The 21234-nt window shown below is 61.9% G+C and overlaps 2 protein-coding genes across 4 annotated transcripts; both read left to right on the top strand.

Moving 5' to 3' along the window:
* The first annotated feature begins 81 nt into the window (after positions 1-81).
* ARHGAP30 (Rho GTPase activating protein 30) lies at positions 82-16092 on the top strand. 3 transcript variants are annotated; one of them, XM_045580361.1, is made up of 13 exons: positions 85-760; positions 6123-6225; positions 9053-9197; positions 9593-9675; positions 9784-9891; positions 10368-10495; positions 10893-11064; positions 11132-11235; positions 11311-11388; positions 11829-12203; positions 12372-12374; positions 12968-13233; positions 13318-16092. In XM_045580361.1, exons 1-13 carry the CDS (start codon positions 664-666, stop codon positions 14869-14871), a joined length of 3216 nt encoding a protein of 1071 aa, XP_045436317.1. In that variant the 5' UTR covers positions 85-663; the 3' UTR covers positions 14872-16092. The 3 variants fall into 3 exon arrangements, with proteins under 3 accessions (XP_045436316.1, XP_036290300.1, XP_045436317.1); XM_036434407.2 differs by lacking the exon at positions 12372-12374 and having other exon boundaries at positions 84-760; positions 11829-12195; positions 12945-13233; XM_045580360.1 differs by lacking the exon at positions 12372-12374 and having other exon boundaries at positions 82-760; positions 11829-12208; positions 12970-16092.
* Positions 16093-16676: 584 nt separating this feature from the next.
* On the top strand, positions 16677-20913 carry USF1 (upstream transcription factor 1). The gene is made up of 11 exons (XM_045580362.1): positions 16677-16752; positions 17753-17844; positions 18166-18215; positions 18363-18478; positions 18785-18886; positions 19077-19269; positions 19780-19867; positions 19982-20040; positions 20170-20264; positions 20409-20537; positions 20686-20913. The coding sequence occupies exons 1-11, from the start codon at positions 16744-16746 to the stop codon at positions 20773-20775; spliced, it is 1023 nt and encodes a 340-aa protein (XP_045436318.1). The 5' UTR covers positions 16677-16743; the 3' UTR covers positions 20776-20913.
* Positions 20914-21234: the final 321 nt, after the last annotated feature.

Consider the following 21234-nt stretch of genomic DNA (forward strand, 5'->3'; position numbering starts at 1 on the left):
GGGCTGCGGTTGGCAGCACAGACAGAGGAGCCAGACCGCAGAGGAGTTCCCCAGAGGCTCGAGCTGGGAGGGCTTCAGGTCCCCGTGCGAAGGGCCGCAGGCAGGCCTGGCCCTCCCTCCTGCGTGTGCTGGGCACCGCTCCTCGCTGCCTCAAGGGGGCCGGCCTCGGGTCTCTACCTGGGACCCAGCATCCTTGGCTCTAAGTGCCAGCCACCTGCTCACGCCCCGGCCGCACACACACCCAGGGCTCTGACATCACCTCCCGCGACCAATGGGCCAGGCCCAGCAACGTGTGAGGATGTGAGTGTCAGCTACCTCCCCCACCCCGCCTGTGGTTGCAAAGATGCTCTAACAGGAAGCGGGTTTGGGGCGCTGCGCTGCTTCCTGCCCTCCCAGGGCCGAGCAGGCTGGAGGGCGAGTGCCAGGTCGGCCACGAGACAGTTTTGTGTCAGGGTCCCGGCAGCTTCCTCTTCCCCGCCACTTCCTCGGCCAGAGCCCCAGGCAGGAGCTGCTGCCGTTGCCCAGGCCACCCTCCACCCCCAATTCCGAGCCCTGCCCCGGCCAGGGCCACGCCCGCAGGCTGGCTAGGACTTTTGTGGGGAACCCATAGGCCAAAGGTTTTGGGGGACGGCGGTGGCTGGGCCAGAGGCCTGGGCTGCAGCCATGAAGTCTCGGCAGAAAGGCAAGAAGAAGGGCGGCTCGAAGGAGCGGGTGTTCGGGTGTGACCTGCAGGACCACCTGCGGCTCTCGGGCCAGGAGGGTAAGGCGGGGCGCGGCCGCAGCGGGAAGAGGTGCGCGCCGGGAGGGGCTGGGTGCCCCCAGAAGGCGAGGGGCCGGCGAGGCAGGAAGCTTCGTGAAGAAGGCAGGGCCTCCAGGGGCAATGGCGGGTCCTTGGGTCTGAATGGAGGGATGGACGAGGGCTGGGAGAGTCCAAGGAGGCACTCGGGTGGGTCCTGGTGAGGAGAGGGCCCTCCCAGCCTGGCTGGGCCCCAGCGAGGTTCCCGGGGGGAAAGCCCCCATTCTCTGGGGTCCTCCTGGTCCCTTTGTGCAAAGGGGAGGGCAGGGGAGGCCGTGGACATGGGGAGGCCAGAGAACAAGGCAGCTTGGGGCCTGGTCTGAAGACGGGGTGAAGGGCAGAGGAGGGGGTGGGGACTGTCCCAGAGCTTGGCAGCCGCCTCTCCCTGAGGGCCTCGGGGGCCTGGGGACTGCAGGACGGGGACAGCGGCTCCTCTGCTCCCAGGAGCAGCTGCATTTCTCAGTGTGATTGGAATGGAGCAGGAGTCCCGGCTGCCCGCCCGCCCGCCCGCCCGCCCTGTTTTTGGCAGGTCCAGCTCCGCCCAGGGAAGGCCCCCCCAATCTGTCGTTTCCTCTTTGCCCTTCTCTGCTCGGTGCTGTGGCCCCTGCAGTGCAGGGAGGGCCCTGGTTCCTCTGGCTTCCTGCTCAGGGCCCGCCCACGTCCCAGACACCTTCTTCCCCTTTTCTCCCGGAGGCCTCGTCCCCAGCGCCGCCTGGGTGCCGCGGGGCCCACGGAGGAGGCAGAGCAGCGGCAGCCGCCTGGGCCTCTCTCCCCGGCGGGCTGCCAGGGCACGGCCAGCCCTCGGGCAGGGTTTGTCTGGAGGAGGCTCTGGGCCCAGGGCCCGCGACGGGCTGGCCATCCTCCCCCGGTTCTCTGCAAGCCCAGTGCTGCCACCTCCTGGCGCCACCCTCCCCCTCCCCCACAGCGAACACCGCCCCCTCCAGCACAGGCCCCAGGCCGGCCTCTGTCTGCGTTGTCAGCGGGTAGGAGCCTGTCCCCCGGAAGGACAACATCTGGGTGCTGGGTCGGATCTCGGCGCCTCCGGAGGGTGAGGGGAGGCCCCGCCCCGCAGGACCCCCTGAGCCCTCGGGAGGCGCCATTCGGCACCAGAGTGGCCGCGAGGCTGGGCCAGGCCTGGCACAGAGAGTGGGAGTGAGGGGGAGACACCTGGTGAGGGCTGCTCCAGCCCAAGACCCCACAGAAAGGAAGCCCCCGTGGGGCCGGCACTGCTCCTTTCCCCAGTGACACTCGCTCGGCCTCTCCGCCATCCCTCCCGCCATCCCTCCGCCATCCCTCCTGCCACCTGTCCCATCCAACTGCTCCACTGCTCCCAGCTGTTTGCTCCTGGGTCTCCCTTCCCAGCCCTCCGTTTACCCAGCTTTCTTTTACATTTTCACTGATTTTAGAGAGAGAGGAAGGAGAGGGAAAAAGTAGAAACAGATCTGCTGCCTCCTGCACACCCCCAACTGGGGATCGGGGATGGAGCCTGCAACCCGGACATGTGCCCTGACTGGGAATTGAACTGTGACCTCCTGGTTCATGGGTTGACAGTCAACCGCTGAGCCACACAGTGGGCCCCATCTCCATCTCTGACACCTCACTCAGCTTCTGATGCTCCAGCCTCCTCCATGCCTGTCCCTCCCTTCTCCTGGATTTGTGCCTCTGACCCCATCTCTTTGGCCTCTGCCTCCTCACCCCCTCCATCTGTCCAACCCTGACCTCTCTTCCCCCTCCTCCTTGACCCATTTCCTCAGCGGCTCTGACTCCCAGACTCCCACATGCCTTCCCACAGGGCCTCTGGCACGCACAGTGGACAGAGGACGGGGGTGGGGGGTGGGGGCGTCTGTCTGTTGGCCGTGGCTCCTGAGACACAGTCCCTGGGTGTGGGGCGGCCACCGATGCTGGTGCCGCATCAGGAATCGCCCGTCACTGCGCTCAGTGAGGGCCGTTGCCCTGGCACAGGTGCAGGGGGGGAGGGGTTGGGAGCGGGCACAGGTGCAGGGGGGGAGATGTTGGGAGCGGGCACAAGTGTGGGGGGGTTGGGAGTGGGCACAGGTATGGGGAAGAGGGTTGGGAGTGGGCACAGGTGTGTGGGGGGTTGGGAGCGGGCACAGGTGTGGGGGGTTGGGAGTGGGCACAGGTGGGGGGGTTGGGAGTGGGCACAGGTGTGTGGGGGGTTGGGAGCGGGCACAGGTGTGGGGGACGGAGTTGGGAGCGGGCAGAGCCAGGAGGGTGGGGGCGGGCACAGGTGTGTGGGGGGTTGGGAGCGGGCACAGGTGGGGGGGTTGGGAGTGGGCACAGGTGTGTGGGGGGTTGGGAGCGGGCACAGGTGTGGGGGGTTGGGAGTGGGCACAGGTGTGTGGGGGGTTGGGAGTGGGCACAGTGCGGGGGGGGGTTGGAAGCGGGCACAATTGCGGGGGACGGAGTTGGGAGCGGGCAGAGCCAGGAGGGTGGGGGCGGGCACAGGTGTGGGTGAGGTTGGGAGCGGGCACAGGTGTGGGGGGGTTGGGAGCGGGCACAGGTGTGGGTGAGGTTGGGAGCGGGCACAGGTGTGGGTGAGGTTGGAAGCGGGCACAGGTGTGGGGGGGTTGGGAGCAGGCACAGTGGGGGGGGGTTGGGAGCGGGCACAGTTGCGGGGGACGGAGTTGGGAGTGGGCAGAGCCAGGAGGGTGGGGGCGGGCACAGGCGTGGGGGGGTTGGGAGCGGGCACAGTTGCGGGGGACGGAGTTGGGAGTGGGCAGAGCCAGGAGGGTGGGGGCGGGCACAGGTGTGGGGGGGTTGGGAGTGGGCACAGGTGCGGGGGGGGGGTTGGGAACAGGCAGAGCCAGGAGGGTGGGGGCGGGCACAGGTGTGGGGGGGGTTGGGAGTGGGCACAGGCGTGGGGGGGTTGGGAGCGGGCACAGTTGCGGGGGACGGAGTTGGGAGTGGGCAGAGCCAGGAGGGTGGGGGCGGGCACAGGTGTGGGGGGGTTGGGAGCGGGCACAGGTGTGGGGGGGGTTGGGAGCAGGCACAGTGGGGGGGGTTGGAAGCGGGCACAGTTGCGGGGGACAGAGTTGGGAGTGGGCAGAGCCAGGAGGGTGGGGGCGGGCACAGGTGTGGGGGGGGTTGGGAGTGGGCACAGGTGCGGGGGGGGGGTTGGGAACAGGCAGAGCCAGGAGGGCGGGGGCGGGCACAGGTGTGGGGGGGGTTGGGAGCGGGCACAGGTGTGGGGGGGTTGGGAACAGGCAGAGCCAGGAGGGTGGGGGCGGGCACAGGTGTGGGTGAGGTTGGGAGCGGGCACAGTTGCGGGGGACAGAGTTGGGAGTGGGCAGAGCCAGGAGGGTGGGAGCGGGCACAGGTGTGGGGGGGTTGGGAGCGGGCACAGTTGCGGGGGACGGAGTTGGGAGTGGGCAGAGCCAGGAGGGTGGGGGCGGGCACAGGTGTGGGGGGGGTTGGGAGTGGGCACAGGTGCGGGGGGGGGTTGGGAACAGGCAGAGCCAGGAGGGCGGGGGCGGGCGAGGCCTCTGAGCTCCGCTCTCCTGGCCATGCAGCAGCGCTGGCACTGCCACACGCACCGCACAGGCCGCCTCGCCCGCCTGCTCCTGGCCTGGCTGCGGGGCCGCGGCCATGGTGCGGACACCAGGGCTTTACAATGGTGCGCAGTGGGTTTTGAGCTCCTTCCTTGTGTGCTACTCACTCACCTGCACAAAGAGCTGCTGGCCGACCTCCGAAGCACAGTTAGAGAAGAGCAGGGACTGAGGGGCGAGCGGTGGGACCGGAGAGGAAGGCTTCTCAGCCCCATGTGGGGGCGGCCTGGGCAGCCTGGGGTTGCGTGGGGCACAAGGTCGGGCTCCTGAAGCCCCGAAGGAGGGACAGGGCGAGGCAGCTAATGCACTCAGTGCCCAGCACCGATGATCACAGCTGAGCGTCAATGAGCATGTACTGAGCATGTGCCATGTATCCACCCTGTGCTGTCTGGGGGGTGACTGCTGTCCAAAGGGACAGACCAGGATGGGCCTCGCAGGCATGGTACGTGCGCAGGCCGGCGTGGGCGCAGGGAGCCGGCTGGCGCTGGAGGCAGGGTTGGAGGTGGCTGGAGAGCGGAGTTCACAGGCAGAGCCAGAGGGGAGGGCGTTTCCAGGAGAGGGAGTAACATGGTGGAACAAGAAAGGACATGGTCCCGAGCCTGTTCTGAGCGCAGCCACGGGCTGGTCAGGGGCCTGACGGAAGCCTGCTGGCGCTGAGGCTGAGGTGGCAGCTGGACCCGATTGTGAGGGTCTTACCTGTCACCTGAATAGTTTATATTTCATTCCGTGTCTGTCAGGTGAGCAATGTGTTACGCCCAAACTTCGTGATCCCCAAGGACCACCAGGGAGCCGAGTCCGATGCAGTAAACAAAAGCGCCTCTTCCATGCTAGCATGGGCTCTGTCCCACTCTCGCCGACAGCATGGTGGAAGAGCGCGAATTTCACCAAGCCCGGGTTCTACTCCGGTGGTGATGTCGCTGCTTTGGCTGACCCCGATTGGTTGGGTGAGGGCTAGGGTCGTTACACAAAATGGAGGATAGCTCTGCCCTGCCTCACAGTGGAGTCCAGAGTTTATCCTCGCCCCACCCTGCCCTCTCACAGTGAAGACTGGGGTGGAGCAGGATGTGTCTATAACAAAGGATTTGAAGCAGGGAATTGTGGGGTTTTGAGGGTTTCCCATGTGGGAGACACAGGTCACGTAACAGGAGGAATAGCAAGGTGGGTCCCCGGAGCGGTTGTCCTTAGGAAGCTTCGGTCACAGGGGCTTGAAGCATGGCCGCTCTTGGAGCTCACGGAGTTCAGTCCTGGCTCTCCCTGGGCAATACTGGGTACTCACTAGTCCTTCGATCCTCAGCTTTCCTATCTGTAAAATGGGGACTAGCTCCACAGTGCGTGCATACAGGAGCTTCTCTCCTGCACTGACAGGTTTGAAGGCCTGTCACTGTTGTGTGCCTTCCTGCGACAGCGGTGATATCCCAGCAGCCCTGTCCCATGTGGTTGGGACGCAGAGTATAGGCTGGCCTTGGAAGATTTATAGCTCACTTTCAAACAGATTGCTAACCCTTTAGAAGTCTAGAGTAGCAAGCAGTCATTGCAGAGAGAGAAACTTCAGTTCCATAAAGTCAGAACTTCCCCATAGGAGCGGCTCCCCCTGGGTTACACTGAGGCTCTGCCCCTGGGCAGACAGGTGGGGGAGGGTGGGGCAGTTGGGGGAGAATCTTCTTGACAAGTCTTATTCCATGGGCACTGCCCTGGGCTGCCCGCCCTCCCAGAGGCTGCCCTCTGACCTGCGACGGCTTCTGTGTCTGCCCTGCGCCCAGTGCCCCAGGTGCTGAGGAGCTGCGCGGAGTTCGTGGAGGAGTACGGCGTGGTGGACGGCATCTACCGCCTCTCGGGGGTCTCCTCCAACATCCAGAAGCTCCGGTGAGTCAGGCCTGGGGGCGGAGGACACAGACCAGGCCCCGCGTCAGGGAGAGGCTCCAGGAGAGCCTGCGTAGGAGAGGCTGAGACCACGCGCTCCCTGGCCTGGCTAGCATGTGCACAGACTCACACTCTCTCACATGCACACTGAGCGTTGTGGTTTTTAAAATATATTTTTATTGATGTCAGAGGGGAAGGGAGAGGGAGAGAGATGCAAACATCCATGATTGGAGAATCACCGATCGGCTGCCTCCTGCACGTCCCCACTGGGGACGGAGCCCTTGCCCTGGGCATGTGCCCTGCCTGGGGATCCAACCGCATCCTCCTGGTTCATACACTGGCTTGGATATATCTACATTAAAAACAAAACAAAAAACAACTCAGTGGTGCCTGGCCACTGTGGCTCAAGGGGTTGAGCATTGACCTATGAAGCAGGAGATCACAGTAAGATTCCTGGTCAGGGCACATGGCTGGGTTGCAGGGTTGCTGGCTTGTTTCCCAGGAGGCAGCCAATCAACAATTCTCTCTCATTGATGTTTCTCTCTCTCCCTCTCCCTTCCTCTGTGAAATCAATTAAAAATATTTTTTAAAACATTGGTATAATTCCTTTACCATTGCCGAAACCGGTTTGGCTCAGTGGTAGAGCGTCGGTCTGCGGACTGAAAGGTTCCAGGTTCAATTCCAGTCAAGGGCATGTACCTTGGTTGCTAGCACATCCCCAGTAGGGGGTGTGCAAGAGGCAGCTGGTCGATGTTTCTCTCTCATCGACGTTTCTGGCTCTCTATCTCTCTCCCTTCCTCTCTGTAAAAAATCAATAAAATATATTAAAAAAAGAAAAAAAAGAATAAAATCCCTAGGGATAAATTAAAAAAAAAATTCTCGTACCATAAAATTCACCACATAAAGATTCACATTTAAGCTCTAGCTGGTTTGGCTCAATGGATAGAGTGTAGGCCTATGGACTGAAGGGTCCTGGGTTCGATTCTGGCACATGCCTGGCTTGCGGGCTCAATCCCCAGTGGGGGGCATGAAGGAGGCAGCTAATCAATGATCCTCTCTCATCATTGATGTGTCTATCTGTCTCTACCTTCCTCTCTGAGATCAATAAGAACACATATTACAAAAATAAAAGGAAGATGCCCATTTCAGTGGTTGTTACCTGCTCACAGGCTGCGAGCCGTCACTCTCAGTTCAGAGCATCTTCTCTCACTCCACGGCACAGCACTGCCACTGTCTGAACGGGTTTTCCTATTTGGCCCATTTCACAGAAATGGATCATATAATTGTGAATGTTTGTGTGTGTGTTTTTCACTTGGCCTGTTTTCAAAGTCCATGTGTGTTGTTGCATGTACTGGCACTTCATTCCCTTTTATGGCTGAATGACATTCTGTGGTGTGGCTCGACTACACGGAGTTTATTCCCTCATCAGTTAATGGCTCTTTGGGCTGTTTCTGCCTACTGGCTGTTAGGATAACGGTGCAGAGACACTCATGTACATATGTACGTTGACATATGCGTGCAGTTCCTGTGTGTGCATACAGGTGTGGGATTGTGGGTCATGTGGAAAGTCTATGTTGAACTTTTAAAGGAGCCACCAAACTGTTCCCACAGTAGCTGCATCGTTTCACATTCCCAGGAGGGTCCCCAGTGCCCGCCGTCACCCTGTCCGGCGCCGCCTCAATGGCTGTGATTGCATTTCATCTGCGCTAGCATCTCTGACAGCTGGTGACGTGGCACCTCTTGTGTCTTCTCTGAGAAATGTCTGTTCAAGGCTTCTGTCCATGTTAAGTTGGTTTGTCTCTTTTGAATTGAAAGAGTTCTTTATATTCTAGACACTCATTCAATGTCAGACACTCCTTCAGTCTGACTTGCAAGCCCCATCCTGTGGCTTCGTCCCCTCTCGGCAGTGCCCTTTGATGAGCACTAGTTTGTAATCTTTTTTAAAATACTCATCCAAGAAATGAGGATATTTTTTTCTATCATTTTTAGAGTGGAAGGGTGGGGATGGGGCAGAGAGAGAGGAGAGAGAGAAACATCAACGTGAGAGAGACACATTGATGTGAAAGAGATGTGGATTGGTTGCCTCCTACACGCACCTTGACTGGGGGCGGGGGAGGGAGGGCGGGCAAGGATTGAACCTGCCACCCAGGTACATGCCCTTGACTGGGAATCAAACCTGCGACCCTTTGGCCCAGCCATCATGGCTCAATGGTTGAGCGCTGAACTATGAACCAGGAGGTCATGGTTTGATTCCCAGTGTGAGGCATGCAAGAGGCAGCCGATCAATGACTCTTTTTCATCACTGATGTTTCTTCTCTCTCCCTCTCCCCTCCTCTCTGAAATCAATAAAAACACACTAAAACAACCACCACCACAATAAAACCCGTGGCCCTCTGGTGCCAGGCCCATTCTCTGACCACCGAGCCACACCAACCAGGGCTCAGAAGTGTGCAATTTTGATGTTCAATTTATTTTTCCGTGGGTTGCCTGTGCTTTTGGTGCCATACCCAAGATTATGAAGATTTACACGTACCTTTCTATGTAAGGTTACACTCACCCACCTTTCCATCTCTGTACCCAGATACAGCCAGCCCCATCTCTATTGCTCCCAGCCCCGCCCTTCCCACGTCGCTATGCCTGCAGCCACATCCCCGCTGTGGACCTGTCCACGCCCTGAGCCGCTTATTCTCACAACTGCCCCGTGCGGTGACCGGCACGCCCAGGTCCTCCTTCCAAGTCTCACACACGTTGCCCCTCACCTCTGTCTGAAGCCATCCCTCAGCTCCCCCATTTCTCAGCTGCACTTCTGACCACTCTGCCCCTTCCCCAGGCAGGAGTTTGAGGTGGAGCGGAAGCCAGACCTGCGGCGAGATGTTTACCTCCAAGACATCCACTGCGTGTCCTCACTGTGCAAGGCCTATTTCAGAGAACTGCCCGACCCCCTCCTCACGTACCGCCTCTATGACAAGTTTGCTGTGAGTGAGAGGCTGGATGCCAGAGAGGGCTGAGGGGGGTGTCCTGATTTGTTTATTGAGCAACAGGACCTGGAGACCCTGACAGCAAAGTGTGCCTCGGCCACCCCAGCTAAACCGCCGAGGCTGGGCACCACGGGGGGTTATCCCGGGACCAGGGCCCACAGAGGACTCTGGGCACAGTGGCAATGGGTTGTTCAAGGTCACAAGACTATTAAGAGGCACAGCCAAGATCCCGCTGCAGGTCTGTGGGTCCCGGCTCTGAGCTCTCCCTGCTACCTGTGCATCTGGGCTAGGCTGGCGTGGGCAGCACAGCTGTTTCTCAGTTTGCCTCAGAGCTCTGGCAGGAAGCACAGCAGGCTGGGCCACTGACCCGCTCTGGAACCTTCCTCCATCAGGAGGCAGTGGCGGTGCAGCTGGAACCTGAGCGCTTGATCAAGATCCTAGAGGTGCTTCGAGAACTCCCCACCCCAAACTACAGGTGCACAGGCTCCTCCCCATGCCCATCCCTGCCCGCATCCCCAGTCCTTCCAGGGGCCAGTCCTACACCTGCCTCTGTCCCCTGATCCTGGCCCTGGCCCCTCTGCAGGACCCTGGAGTTCCTCATGCGCCACTTGGTGCACATGGCCTCCCTCAGCGCCCAGACCAACATGCACGCCCGTAACCTGGCCATCGTGTGGGCCCCCAACCTGCTGAGGTGCGTGCTCCTGGGAGCAGCATGGGGACCCGGCAGCGCAGGAGGGGCGGTGCGGGTGGCTGCAGTGGGACTGGTCCCCGAGCCAGTGGAGCACAGAAAGACTCAGCGTTGCCCCGAGTGGGGTGCGGCTCAGCCGGTGGACGCTGCCTCTGAGCTCGCCCAGCCTGGTCCCGCGGGGCTGAGCCATGCCTGCCTCCTGGGCCTGGAGCGCAGCCCGGCCGCGCTCTGCGGGAGGGAGGCTGCCCGGGCAGGCTGCGCCGCGCTCATGACCATGAGCTCAGGCCCTGGTGGGCGCAGAAAGCAGAGAGGAGTTCAGAGGGTGCCTCGGGCTTCCTGGAGGAAGTGGCTTTGAGCTGGAACCCTGTGGGAGGAGGTGGAGATGGGCCGAGGGCGCATAGAGAAGCGTGAGGGACTTTTGGGAAGGATTCAGGTCAGGAGTTCCCGCTCAGCCGTGAGAACCACTCCCCTCCGCTCAGGTCCAAGGACATCGAGGCCTCGGGCTTCAACGGGACAGCAGCCTTCATGGAGGTGCGTGTGCAGTCCATCGTGGTGGAGTTCATCCTCACGCACGTGGACCAGCTCTTTGGGGACACCGCCCTCTCTGGTGAGTGTCCTCCAGCCCAGCATGTCACCGCATCCAGGGAGTCCCGGCAGAGCTGCAGGGCCTCGGAGGTCACTGGGTCAGTCTCCCACTTTGCAGATGAGAAAACTGAGGCTCATGGCAAAGGCCTGGAGTTGCAGGCACAGCCGGTGTGAGCAGACGCTCCTGCTCTCTGCCGGCAGCACGGTCTCTTGCTCACCGCCATTAGCCTGGCTCCAAGACTAGTGGCTACTGCTTCCCCCACAGGCCAGTGTCTTTGTCCCTGGGACTCACTCCCTGCCCTTGAGGAGCTAGACCAGGGCCTCCAGGGCCATCCTAGCCAGGGAGCGGGCAGCTGCGATGGAGCTGGTGCCCGGAGCCCTCACTTCTGTTCTTGGTGGCGACTCCCCTCCCTTCCCAGGTGGGGAGCTGGAGAGTGGATGGCGGTCCCTCCCTGGGCTCCGGGCGTCCAGCAGTCCCGAGGACTTTATGCCCAGGTCGCTGCCCTACCACCTGCCCAGCGTCCTGCAGGCTGGCGATGGCCCCCCGCAGCTCCGGCCCTATCACACCATCATTGAGATCACAGAGCACAAGTAAGACTCCCTCCCGCCCTCCTCCGCCCGGCCGCCAGGCCATCCCTGACCTCTCCACTCCCTCCAGGAGGAAGGGCTCTTTGAAGGTCAGGAAGTGGAGATCAATCTTCAATCTGGGTCGCTCTGGCCATGAGACCAAGAGGAAATTCCCACGGGGGGCTGAGGACAGGGGTAAGTTTGGGGTGAGGTAGGGGGCCTTCTGGTGTGGGAGTGCCCGGCCTAGGCCCTACACACTCTGTCTTGCAGAGGACAAATCTGACAAGGGGACCCTGCGGCCAGCCAAGAGCATGGACTCCCTGAGCGCCGTGGCCGGGGCCGGGGCCGGTGAGTGCCCGCGTGCCGTGGGTGCGGGCTGTGGGGCTGCATGGGCCTTGGCATCTGCGTGTGGAACCACCTCTGTGAGGGTGACAGTGTTATGAACAAGACCATCGTGTGCACTTGTGCGCATGTACTCCCTCATTTCACAAACAGCTACTATTGCTGCACCACCAAACGCAGTATTACATGCCAGCCACGACGCTGGCTGCCTGGCTTACAGCAGTTTCCTAATCCAGGGTGTGTTCACAGGAGCACAAGCAGACGCTGTGCGACCTATGACCTATGACCTCTGGGTGTGGGCGTGCGGTTGTGTCGGGGGAAGCGGGCGGTGCCTGTGGGCTGTCCTCCGAGGCTGTGGGATGAGGAGGCGCTGTGCGGGGCCAGTGCTGAGGCTGGTGCCCTCTCCGCAGAGGCAGAGGCAGAGGCAGAGGCAGAGGCAGAAGCAGAGGCAGAGGCACTGCGGGCCCCCAGCAGCCCCCGGGCGCCTGAGAGCTTGGAGGATGACCCTGCAGAGGCAGCAGGTGAACCGGAGCCCGAGGCAGGGGCCCCGGGCAGCACCAGCTCCGAGCCAGGAACACCACGCGCCGGGCGGTCAGCGGTCCGTGCTGGGGGCGGCAGCCGGGCCGAGCGCTGTGCCGGCGTCCACATCTCAGACCCGTACAACGTCAACCTCCCGCTGCACATCACCTCCATCCTCAGCGTGCCTCCCAACATCATCTCCAACGTCTCCTTGACCAGGCTCACCCGAGGCCTTGAGTGCCCTGCCCTGCAGCCCCGGCCGAGCCCCGCCTCTGGCCCCTGCCCGGGCCCTGGGCCTCCAGGTGAGGACAGGGGACCGGGAGTGGGGGCTAGGCCCTGCAGCTGGAGGTCTGATGCTGGGGCGGTGGGGGGGGAAGGCCTCATAGGCCTTGGTCTTTGGGTGGTCGCCTTCACCTGCCCTCGGTTCAAGGTGGGGGGAATCCAGTCCTTCATATGAAACCTATGGCGAGAGGGTCTCTCCTCCACCCAAGGGTAGGGTTGTGGTGGGACACAGGCAGGGTCACTAAGGACAAAAAGCACTGAGTCATAGCGTTAGTGCTGACGGACGGCTAACTCTACTGACGACCATTCTGTGCCAAATGCCACGTGAAGGGCGTGTGGCGCCGGTGGCCAGGCCTGCTGGCTCCGCGTGGTGCAGCGGCTGCTTCAGGGCAGCGGAGGGGGGGTCTGAGCTTTGCTCTGAGCTCATTCTGTGTCCGGCAGGGGCGAAGGCCATGGCTGTGGAGTCTGTGTGGGACCAATGTCTGCCACCCAGTGGTCTGGGCAGCCTGTTCCATCTCTGAGTCTCAGTTCCCTCACGTGTAACATGGAGACCACACCCTTGTGTGGCCATGTGCTTTGCAGGGAAACAGACGAGGTGCATGTGCTTGGCACCTGGGAGGCGCCCAATGCAAGCGGCTCTGAGCTGATGGGTTGGAACACTGGTCTGAGGGTCAGCATTCCAACCCATCAGGGCTGGGGGCCTACAGCAGTGCTGGAAAGGCCACCCTGGAGGGGTCTGGGCTGGTCTTGACCTTTGTGTTCCTGGGGCCACCTCTTCCAACAGAGAAGTCCGAGGCGAGTTCAGCCCCAGGCCCCCTGGCCGACTCCGGCCCAGCAGCCTTGGTCGCTGCCCTAGAGGACTGCCTGTCCCAAGAGGTGCAAGATTCCTTCTCCTTCCTGGAGGACTCCAGCAGCTCAGAGCCTGAGTGGGTAGGGGTGGAGGACGGGGAGGCGGCCGCGGCAGGAGCAGGAGCAGCAGCAGCCTTCTCTCCTGGGGAGGACGACCCTGGGATGGGCTATCTGGAGGAGCTGCTGGGAGCTGGGCCTCAGGTAAGGAGGAGCCTGTTGGGTTGGGTAGTGAGGACTCCTGAGGAAAGACAGGACCCGGGTCCTCAGCCACTGCTGTGTCCACAGGTGGAGGAGTTTTCCGTGGAGCCGCCCCTGGATGACCTGTCTCTGGAGGAGGCGCAGTTTGTCCTGGCTCCCACCTGCTGTTCCCCGGACTCCATGGGGCCGGGGCCTGAGGCAGAGGACAATGGGGAAGAAGTCTTCCTGAGTGCCTATGATGACCTAAGTCCTCTTCTGGGGCCCAAACCCCTGGCCTGGGAGGGTCCGGGACAGGCTGAGGGGGTGCAGGCATGCTGGGAAGTGGAGGAGGACAAGGAGATGGAGCCTGGCAGCAGATGGGACGTCAGGGAGGAGGCTGAGGGAAGTCCAGAGAACAAGATGGAGGCTGGAGAGGCAGGTGAAGAAGGCGGGGAAGCGGAGGTGAGCCAAGAGCTGACGGTCAGTTTGAGGGAAGGAAGTGGGGAGGAGACAGAGGCCAAGGAAGGTAAGAGCATGGAGGAAGCTGAGGGTGTGGAGCAAACAGGAGGGCCAGGTAAAGACGAGAAGAAAGTAAAGCCTGAAAGACGGGGAGAGGCTGAGGAAGGAGAGGGCGCCCAGGTGGACTCTGGAAGGGACCCAGAGCAGGGGGCCCAGGAAGTGCAAGCTGCTGGGGAGAGCTGGGATGCTGTCCACACCCAAGCGGCTGGGGAAGGCGGAGAGGGTGAGGATCATGTCAAAGGGCAGAGGGAGAACAGAGACCAGGATGGCAGAGAAGACCAAGGGGATGGTGAAGACAGCGCAGAAGCAGCCCAAGGAGCAGCAGAGGCCAGCAGGGAGCGGGAGAGCGGGGATGGAGAGGCGGAGGGAGCGCAGGGGGCTGGAGACCATCAAGAAGGGGGCTTCCTCCTTGGAGGGTCGCATGTAGTGTCCCTAGAGGCTGATGATGCCAAAGAGGGCAGTGCCCAGGCCTCTGAGACCCAACAGGCAGCCCTGCAGCCCCCCCGGCCAGAGGAGATGGAGCCTGAGGGGCAGCCCAGTCCAGAGGGCTGCCATCTGTGCCCCTGTCCCCTCAGCTTGGCTGGCAGCGTGGGCATGCGCCTGGCCTCCACCCAGGTTCAGGTCCAACAGGTCCGCTCTGTGCCGGTGGTGCCCCCTAAGCCACAATTTGCCAAGATGCCCAGTGTAATGTGTAGCAAGATCCACGTGGCACCGGCAAACCCCTGCCCAAGGCCTGGTCGGCTGGATGGGACTCCTGGGGAAAGGGCTCGGGGTTCTGAAGCCTCTCGGTCCTCTTGGAGGAACGGAGGCAGTCTTTCCTTTGATGCTGCTGTGGCCCTGGCCAGGGACCGCCAGCGAACTGAGGCGCTGGGGGTGTGGCGGACCCAGACCTGTGCCGGGAGTGAGGACTTCAGCCTCATGCCCAGAACCTCTCCCTGTAGCATGCTCCCTGCCCTTTCCCCTCGGCCCCTCAGCTGCCTAGAGCTCCCACCTGAAGGCACAGAAGGGCCTGAATCCCGGAGCCGGAGCCGGTTTAGTCTACCCCCCAGAGAGCCCCAGCCTCCTCAGCCCCTCTTGCCCCCACAGCGCCGATCATATGCATTTGAAACGCAGGCGGACCCTGGCAGAGGTGAGGGTCTATGATTAGGACCAGAGCTCGGGCACAGGGGACAGGAAGTTGTCTTCAGCCTCTGGGGTCCCTGCCTAGCTGTCTCCTGCAGCCTGAGCAGCCGGGCCCCCTCTTTAGGCTTTGGCCCTCCAACTTCTCTGACCGGGGAAGGCAGTCTGTCTGGTTGGTTTACCTAAACTTGTCTCAGGCACAAGCACCTGCCCCTGAGGAGACTCCGAGGAGGCCCTGAGCCTGGTCCTAGGCCTAGGGGGTGAGGTCACTGCCCAAGGCAGGCAGGCACCCAGAGGCTCGCCTGGGGAGTGAAGACCGGAGGCGGGGCCAGGGCAGAGGCTGCTCGCGAGCATTCCCGGGCTGTCCGGTTCCGGTTCCGTTCTCCGGCCCGAGGCCCGCTCTGCCCGGGTCAGGACAGGCCCGGAGGCTTTGGAGACCGTGTCCGGGAAGGTCTGGCTCCTCCAGCTCCCCGCGTCGGCTTCCGTCGCCTTAAGGAACAGCGTCTCCTCCAGACTCTTCCTGCCTCGGATCTTCCGGGAGGGATGGCGCCCGCGACGGGTCCCCTCCGCGGGCCGAGCTTGGAATAAAGCATGTCTCACCGGCGGCGCGGTCTCGTTATTGGCTGGAGCTTGGGAGGCAGGGCGCGCCTCCCCGTTTGGCCGGCCGGCCTGTGTCTGTTGGCGCTCAGGCCTGGTTCCGGCACCGCGCGGAGCCGGAGCTGGGCAGGCGGAGCGAAGAGAAGCTGACATTTGCGTCAGCGCCGGGGCCCCGCGTTCCCGGCCGGCTCCGCGAGGCGGGCCCTGCGCTTGCGGCGGGAACCCGCGGCCGCAGGCCCGGTCTGCGCAGCTCCCTCCGCCGACTTCGCGCTCCCCGAGTCCACCGGGGGGCCGACTGCGAAGAGGAGGGTCGGGGTCGCTCTCGGGGAACCGCCTCACACACCGGAAGCCGCGGGTCCCGAGCGAGAGCCGGCGGGCGCCACCTCCGAGGTGTGCAGCGAGGAAGTGCGCCCCAGGCACCGCCCAAAACGCTCCGGGGAGGGCCCTGACGCCAAGTGGCCTTCCCAGCCCTTACCAAAGATGGCGCCGCCGGGCGCCGTCCCTCCCTCCCTCCCGGAACTAAATAGGAAGGCCCGGTCCGTCAGGAAGGGAAAGCGCCCAGGCATTCGGCGCCGCGCTTCTGGGATCTTTCCAGCCTCCTGGAGGCGGCGCGGCGGACAGAGCCGCTCAGAGGCGGGGCGGGGCGGGCCCCGGGGCACTTCCGCCCCGCACCAACATGGCCGCCGCCGGGCGCGCATGCGCAGCCGCCCATGGAGCCCCGAAGACGGAGATCCCTGTCCCCGGGAGTCGGCGTCTGAGGAGGGTGAGTGCAGGACGGGCCGGGGCCGGAGGCGGGCTGCGCCGGCAGGAACGGCAGCCTCGACCGGGCGGGGAGGCGGGAGGAAGCCTCTGCTAGGGGAGGGGCCGCGCCGGCTCTGTCTCCGGCCGCACGTCCCGCCTCCGCGCCGGGCCGAGCGCCGCGCTGTGTCCGCTGCGGGCGCCGCCGCCCGCGCTCCGTCGCCTTCCCTTTGTGCCCTCCGAGCACCGCCCTGCGGCCGCCCCGCCCCGCGGGCCTCCCGCCGAGCGCGCGCGCCGCCGGCCGGGAAATGCTTCCGGACGCCCGGGAGGCGCGGTGACCAGGCCGGGCCCTCGGAGGCCGTCCTCGCCGCTGCGGCGTCGGGCGCTGCCCGCGCGGCCCGGGCGGCAGGTGGGTGGTCCCGGTCGCCGAGCCTCCCCGCGGGGACCGCGGCCTCCGTGCAGCGCAGCCTCCTCCGACGGTTTCGCTTTCAGTTCCCCCTTTGGAGAACACTTTCCTTGGGTCCGGGTTTTCCAAGGCTCGTCGCTGAAGATTTTCCTTGGATGGGAAAGGTTTGGGGGACCCACTGGTAGATCTACCAAAAAGTTCCCCTTTGGCGCCGGGATTACTTCATTGCTTTGCCGTGTGTGTCTGTCTGGAGCCATCTGTCTGTTCCGCGCGCTGTTTCCTGCCCGCCCCCCTTCCCCCCCGTCGAGCCCGCGGCGGGCACCTCGGGGTGTCTCTTCCCTTAAGAGCCCGGCCTGGAGTTGCCCAGCCTCCTTGGATTTGGAGTTGTCTGGCAACATTTTGGCAACGGTGTCGTTCTGTGCTTTGTGGTGGAGAGGATACACTTGTGCTTTTGGGTCTTCAGCAAACATGTCCATCTGGACACCAGAACAAGAGCCTGTCACTGTAACGGGCCTCAAAGGCCAAGTCTGGTGTTTATGGTTGTTTGGGAGGGTTTTCCCAGGCCATGGGCTTCTGGTTTCTCCTTCCTGGATTCCTGGTTCTGAGAACAGAAATTTGTTGGCACTGGGTTCAGCGTGTGGCTGAGCAGTTAGAAGAGGCATCAGCCTCAGTGGTCCTGTGGTTTTATGTTTTTTAAAAATGTTTCTATCGACTTTTTTTTTTTTTTTTTTGGAGGAGAGAAGAATAGAGAAATAGAAACAGCGATGAGAGGAACATCATCAATTGGCTGCCTCCTGCACACCCCCAAATGCGGATCCAGCCTGCAACCTGGGCCTGTGCCCTGAACAGGAATCAACCTGCAACCTTTTGGTCTAGGGTTAGTCAGCCCTGTGGGTTTTGAAGATAGTGTTCTAATCAGTGCTCTTCCTGATCCCCGTGCCATTGCAGATCACAGAGCTGTGATCCTCATCTGTCTCCCTCCGTGTGATTATTCCTCTCCTGCTGGAGGTGAGGGGGCCCATTGCTCAGCATCAGGATAGAGGAAACGGATTGTCCCCTGCAGAAATGGGGTTATGTTCCTGGCTGTGTCTTCATGGAGCCTAAGTTTTAATATGGGGACTGTTCAGTTTCCTAGGGTCACTGCAAACTCCTGATTTCTGCCAGGACTTAACACTCAGGCCAGTGAGGCAGGAGATACAAAGACTTCCGGAGAAGGGCCCGTTCTTTGGATGTGCTGCTCACAGAGAGATGAAGGGGTGAGTGAAGATGAGGTGGGTGTGTGGTGGGTGTGGGATGGGAGAATGTGCTGGCTCTGGAGTCAGGCCGATCCGCTCAGGTCCCATCTCCTGAAGCACTTGTGGCTGTGACTTGGTTTCCTGTCTGTGAAATGCAAGCACTCCTGCCTGCCTCGTAGTGCTGTTCTCAGCTTGGGTGGGTGCTGCCTCCTCAATGCTAGCTCAGTGTCTGTGTCCATCACAAACAGCAAATTCCAGGCTAGCCTAGGGTCTGTTGGGAATGCCAGTGAGCTTTCCATGGACTTCCTCCCTTATCCTAACCCTTGGCCCCTTCACAAACAGGCAGCAGAAAACAGCTGAGACGGAAGAGGGGACAGTGCAGATCCAGGAAGGTGAGTGGTAGAAAGAGAAGTGAGCTGGGACAAGAGCCCATCATGGCCTCTCCCACCCTGTGGGCTGTCTGTGCACCTTTCCTCTGATGGCAGGCGAGTGAAATGGGGAGAAAGGCAACACAGATTCTTCTTGCTCCTTGAATCCAGGTGCTGTGGCAACTGGGGAGGACCCGACCAGTGTGGCTATTGCCAGCATCCAGTCATCTGCCACCTTCCCCGACCCCAACGTCAAGTACGTCTTCCGAGCTGAGAATGGGGGCCAGGTAAAGGAGGGCAGGTGCCGCAGGTACCACCTGGGTGGGCAGAGGGAGGTCATGGAGCCTGTTATGTGGAGACCTGGCTTGGAGGATGAGGTGACGATGTGGACTGTTGGGGGTTGGGTTTGGAAGAGAGGTAGGTATGGAGTAGGGCTACTTTGAAACCTCCATATGGGGATAGACGGGGAGCTGTTGGCTTGTGTCTCTGAAGGCCTCTGGGGGCCTGTCTAGGAGACACTTTGTGAGGGGCCTGGATCCCTAGCGCTTACTCTCTTGTCCTCTCTCCTCCTTCCCCTTCCTCCCTGCTTCTAGGTGATGTACAGGGTGATCCAGGTGTCCGAGGGGCAGCTGGACGGCCAGACCGAGGGGACGGGTGCCATCAGTGGCTACCCTGCCGCTCAGTCCATGACCCAGGTATGGGAGGGGAGGGGCTGGAACTCTTTAGAGGGGGATGAGGCAGGGAAGGGGTGGGGTAGTGAGGCATCTTGCTCCCTGTCCCCAGGCACTCTAGACTCTCCCCACTCCCCTTAGGGTTAGCAGCAGCAGAGAGTTCCCTGGGGAGGGTCTGATGGTCACTGGACTCTGTCCTCTTGGTTTCCTTCAGGCGGTTATCCAGGGTGCGTTCACCAGCGAAGAGGCAGCTGACACAGAGGGGACGGCCGCTGAGACACACTATGCTTATTTCCCTGGCGCTGCTGTGGGCGACGGGGCGGGGACCGCGGCCGGGAGTGCAGCCGCTGTTGTCACTACCCAGGGCTCAGAGGCCCTGCTGGGACAGGCCACCCCTCCTGGCACCGGTGAGATGCTGTGTGAAGCGCGGGCTGCAGGGTAGGGTGGGCAGTGGGACATGCTGGCTCAGCGTGCAGTGGTCCCTGATTGCTAGGCAGCAGGGAATGTGGGACCACCCCTCAGCAGGAGGAAATTTGCCCTTTTTAATTATTTGTTTTGTTTATTGTCTTTCTTTCCTTGTCCTTTTTATGTTTACTTATTTTAAAAATACATTTTTATTGATTTCAGAGAGGAAGGGAGAGGGAGAGAGACAGAAGAGAGAGAAATATCAATGATGAGAGAGAATCATTGATTGGCTGCCACCTGCATGCCCGTCCTGAGAATTGAGCCCAAAACCCAGGCATGTGCCCTGACCTGGAATTAAACTGATCTCATGGTTTATAGATTAACGCTCAACCACTGACCCACACTGGCCGGCAGAAGTTTGCCATTTTTAGAGGAAGGTCTCAGGGCCTTGGCCTCAGAGCTTGCTTAGGTTCTCAGTTCCATGCGCTGACGCCCTACCCGAACCCTCCCAGGTCAGTTCTTCGTGATGATGTCACCACAAGAAGTGCTGCAAGGAGGAAGCCAGCGCTCCATTGCCCCCAGGACCCATCCTTACTCCCCGTGAGTAACCTGTTCCCTTGTTACTACGAGTGCCAGGTCTTGTGTGATTACCTGCCCAAGTGCCAATCTGACTTTTTACCTTCATCACTTGGCTGCCCCGGGCTCCGTGGTCAGGAAGTCAGAAGCTCCCCGGACGACTCGGGATGAGAAACGCAGGGCTCAGCATAATGAAGGTGGGTGCGGCCAGGGCGGTGCTGGGAGCTGTCTGGTGGGATTGGACAGCGGCCGTGTGAGGGGAAAGTCGGGCGCTTCCTGGGCCTGTGGGAGTGTGGGCTGTCACCTTGTCCTCACTGTTCCCGCAGTGGAGCGGCGCCGCCGGGACAAGATCAACAACTGGATCGTGCAGCTGTCCAAGATCATCCCCGACTGCTCCATGGAGAGCACCAAGTCCGGCCAGGTCAGGCCGCGGCGGGCCGGTCCCGGGCTGCACGCAGAGTCGCCTTCTCTTCTGGGGTTCTTGGGGGAAAGTGAGGCGGAGAGAGTGCGCTGCTTTGGGAAGTATCTCCTAGCCCAGCCCGCATTCTGTTGGCTTTCCCTGCAGAGTAAAGGTGGGATTCTCTCCAAAGCCTGTGATTATATCCAGGAGCTGCGGCAGAGCAACCACCGGTTGTCTGAGGAGCTGCAAGGGCTGGACCAGCTGCAGCTGGACAATGAAGTGCTTCGCCAGCAGGTCAGCTTCCTGTCCCAGGGAGCCCTCTTGGACCCCGAAGCCGCTGAGCCCCGTTGGGACCCTGTACTTTCCATAGATAGGCTTTGCCTCCCCTTCACCAGCGGAGGTCGGAGTCAGCGCAGGGACCATTCCCTTTCTGCTCCTGCAGGTGGAGGACCTCAAGAACAAGAACCTGCTGCTGCGCGCCCAGCTGCGGCACCATGGCGTGGAGGTGGTCATCAAGAGCGACAGCAGCTGACGGCTCCCTGCGGCGGAGCGGCAGGAAGTCTGGAGCAGTGGCTCCTGGGCCGTGCCTGCCCTGCCCTGCCCACTTCTGGCACGAGACTGGGAGGCTCAGAGGGTGTGTCAGGCAGCAGCCTGCAGGGTGTGAACACGGAAGCGCACTGGCGGACAGCCCGGTGCACACCCGGTGTCCGTGCTGGATGCTGGACACACCCAGTGGGCCTGCCTGGTGCCTGCTGATGAGACCTGGCTGCCCCGGACCCGGGGCTTTCGCGGTTCCCTCTTTACCCGGAGCTCAGGGGTGCACCTGAGGATGCCAGGGGACAGGCTTCAGTGAGACGTGGGGGAAGGAGCAGTGGCGCTGCCCCAGGAGAAGGTGGGGCAGCAGCTGAGACTTGTGCAGATGTCCAGGGAGAACCACAGGCAGGGCCCACGTGGGCCTTCTCCCTTGTGGGGATGGTTCCCTCTTTTTCTT

This window comes from Pipistrellus kuhlii, unplaced genomic scaffold (genome assembly GCF_014108245.1).
Source record: "Pipistrellus kuhlii isolate mPipKuh1 unplaced genomic scaffold, mPipKuh1.p scaffold_m20_p_121, whole genome shotgun sequence".
NCBI lineage: Eukaryota > Metazoa > Chordata > Mammalia > Chiroptera > Vespertilionidae > Pipistrellus > Pipistrellus kuhlii.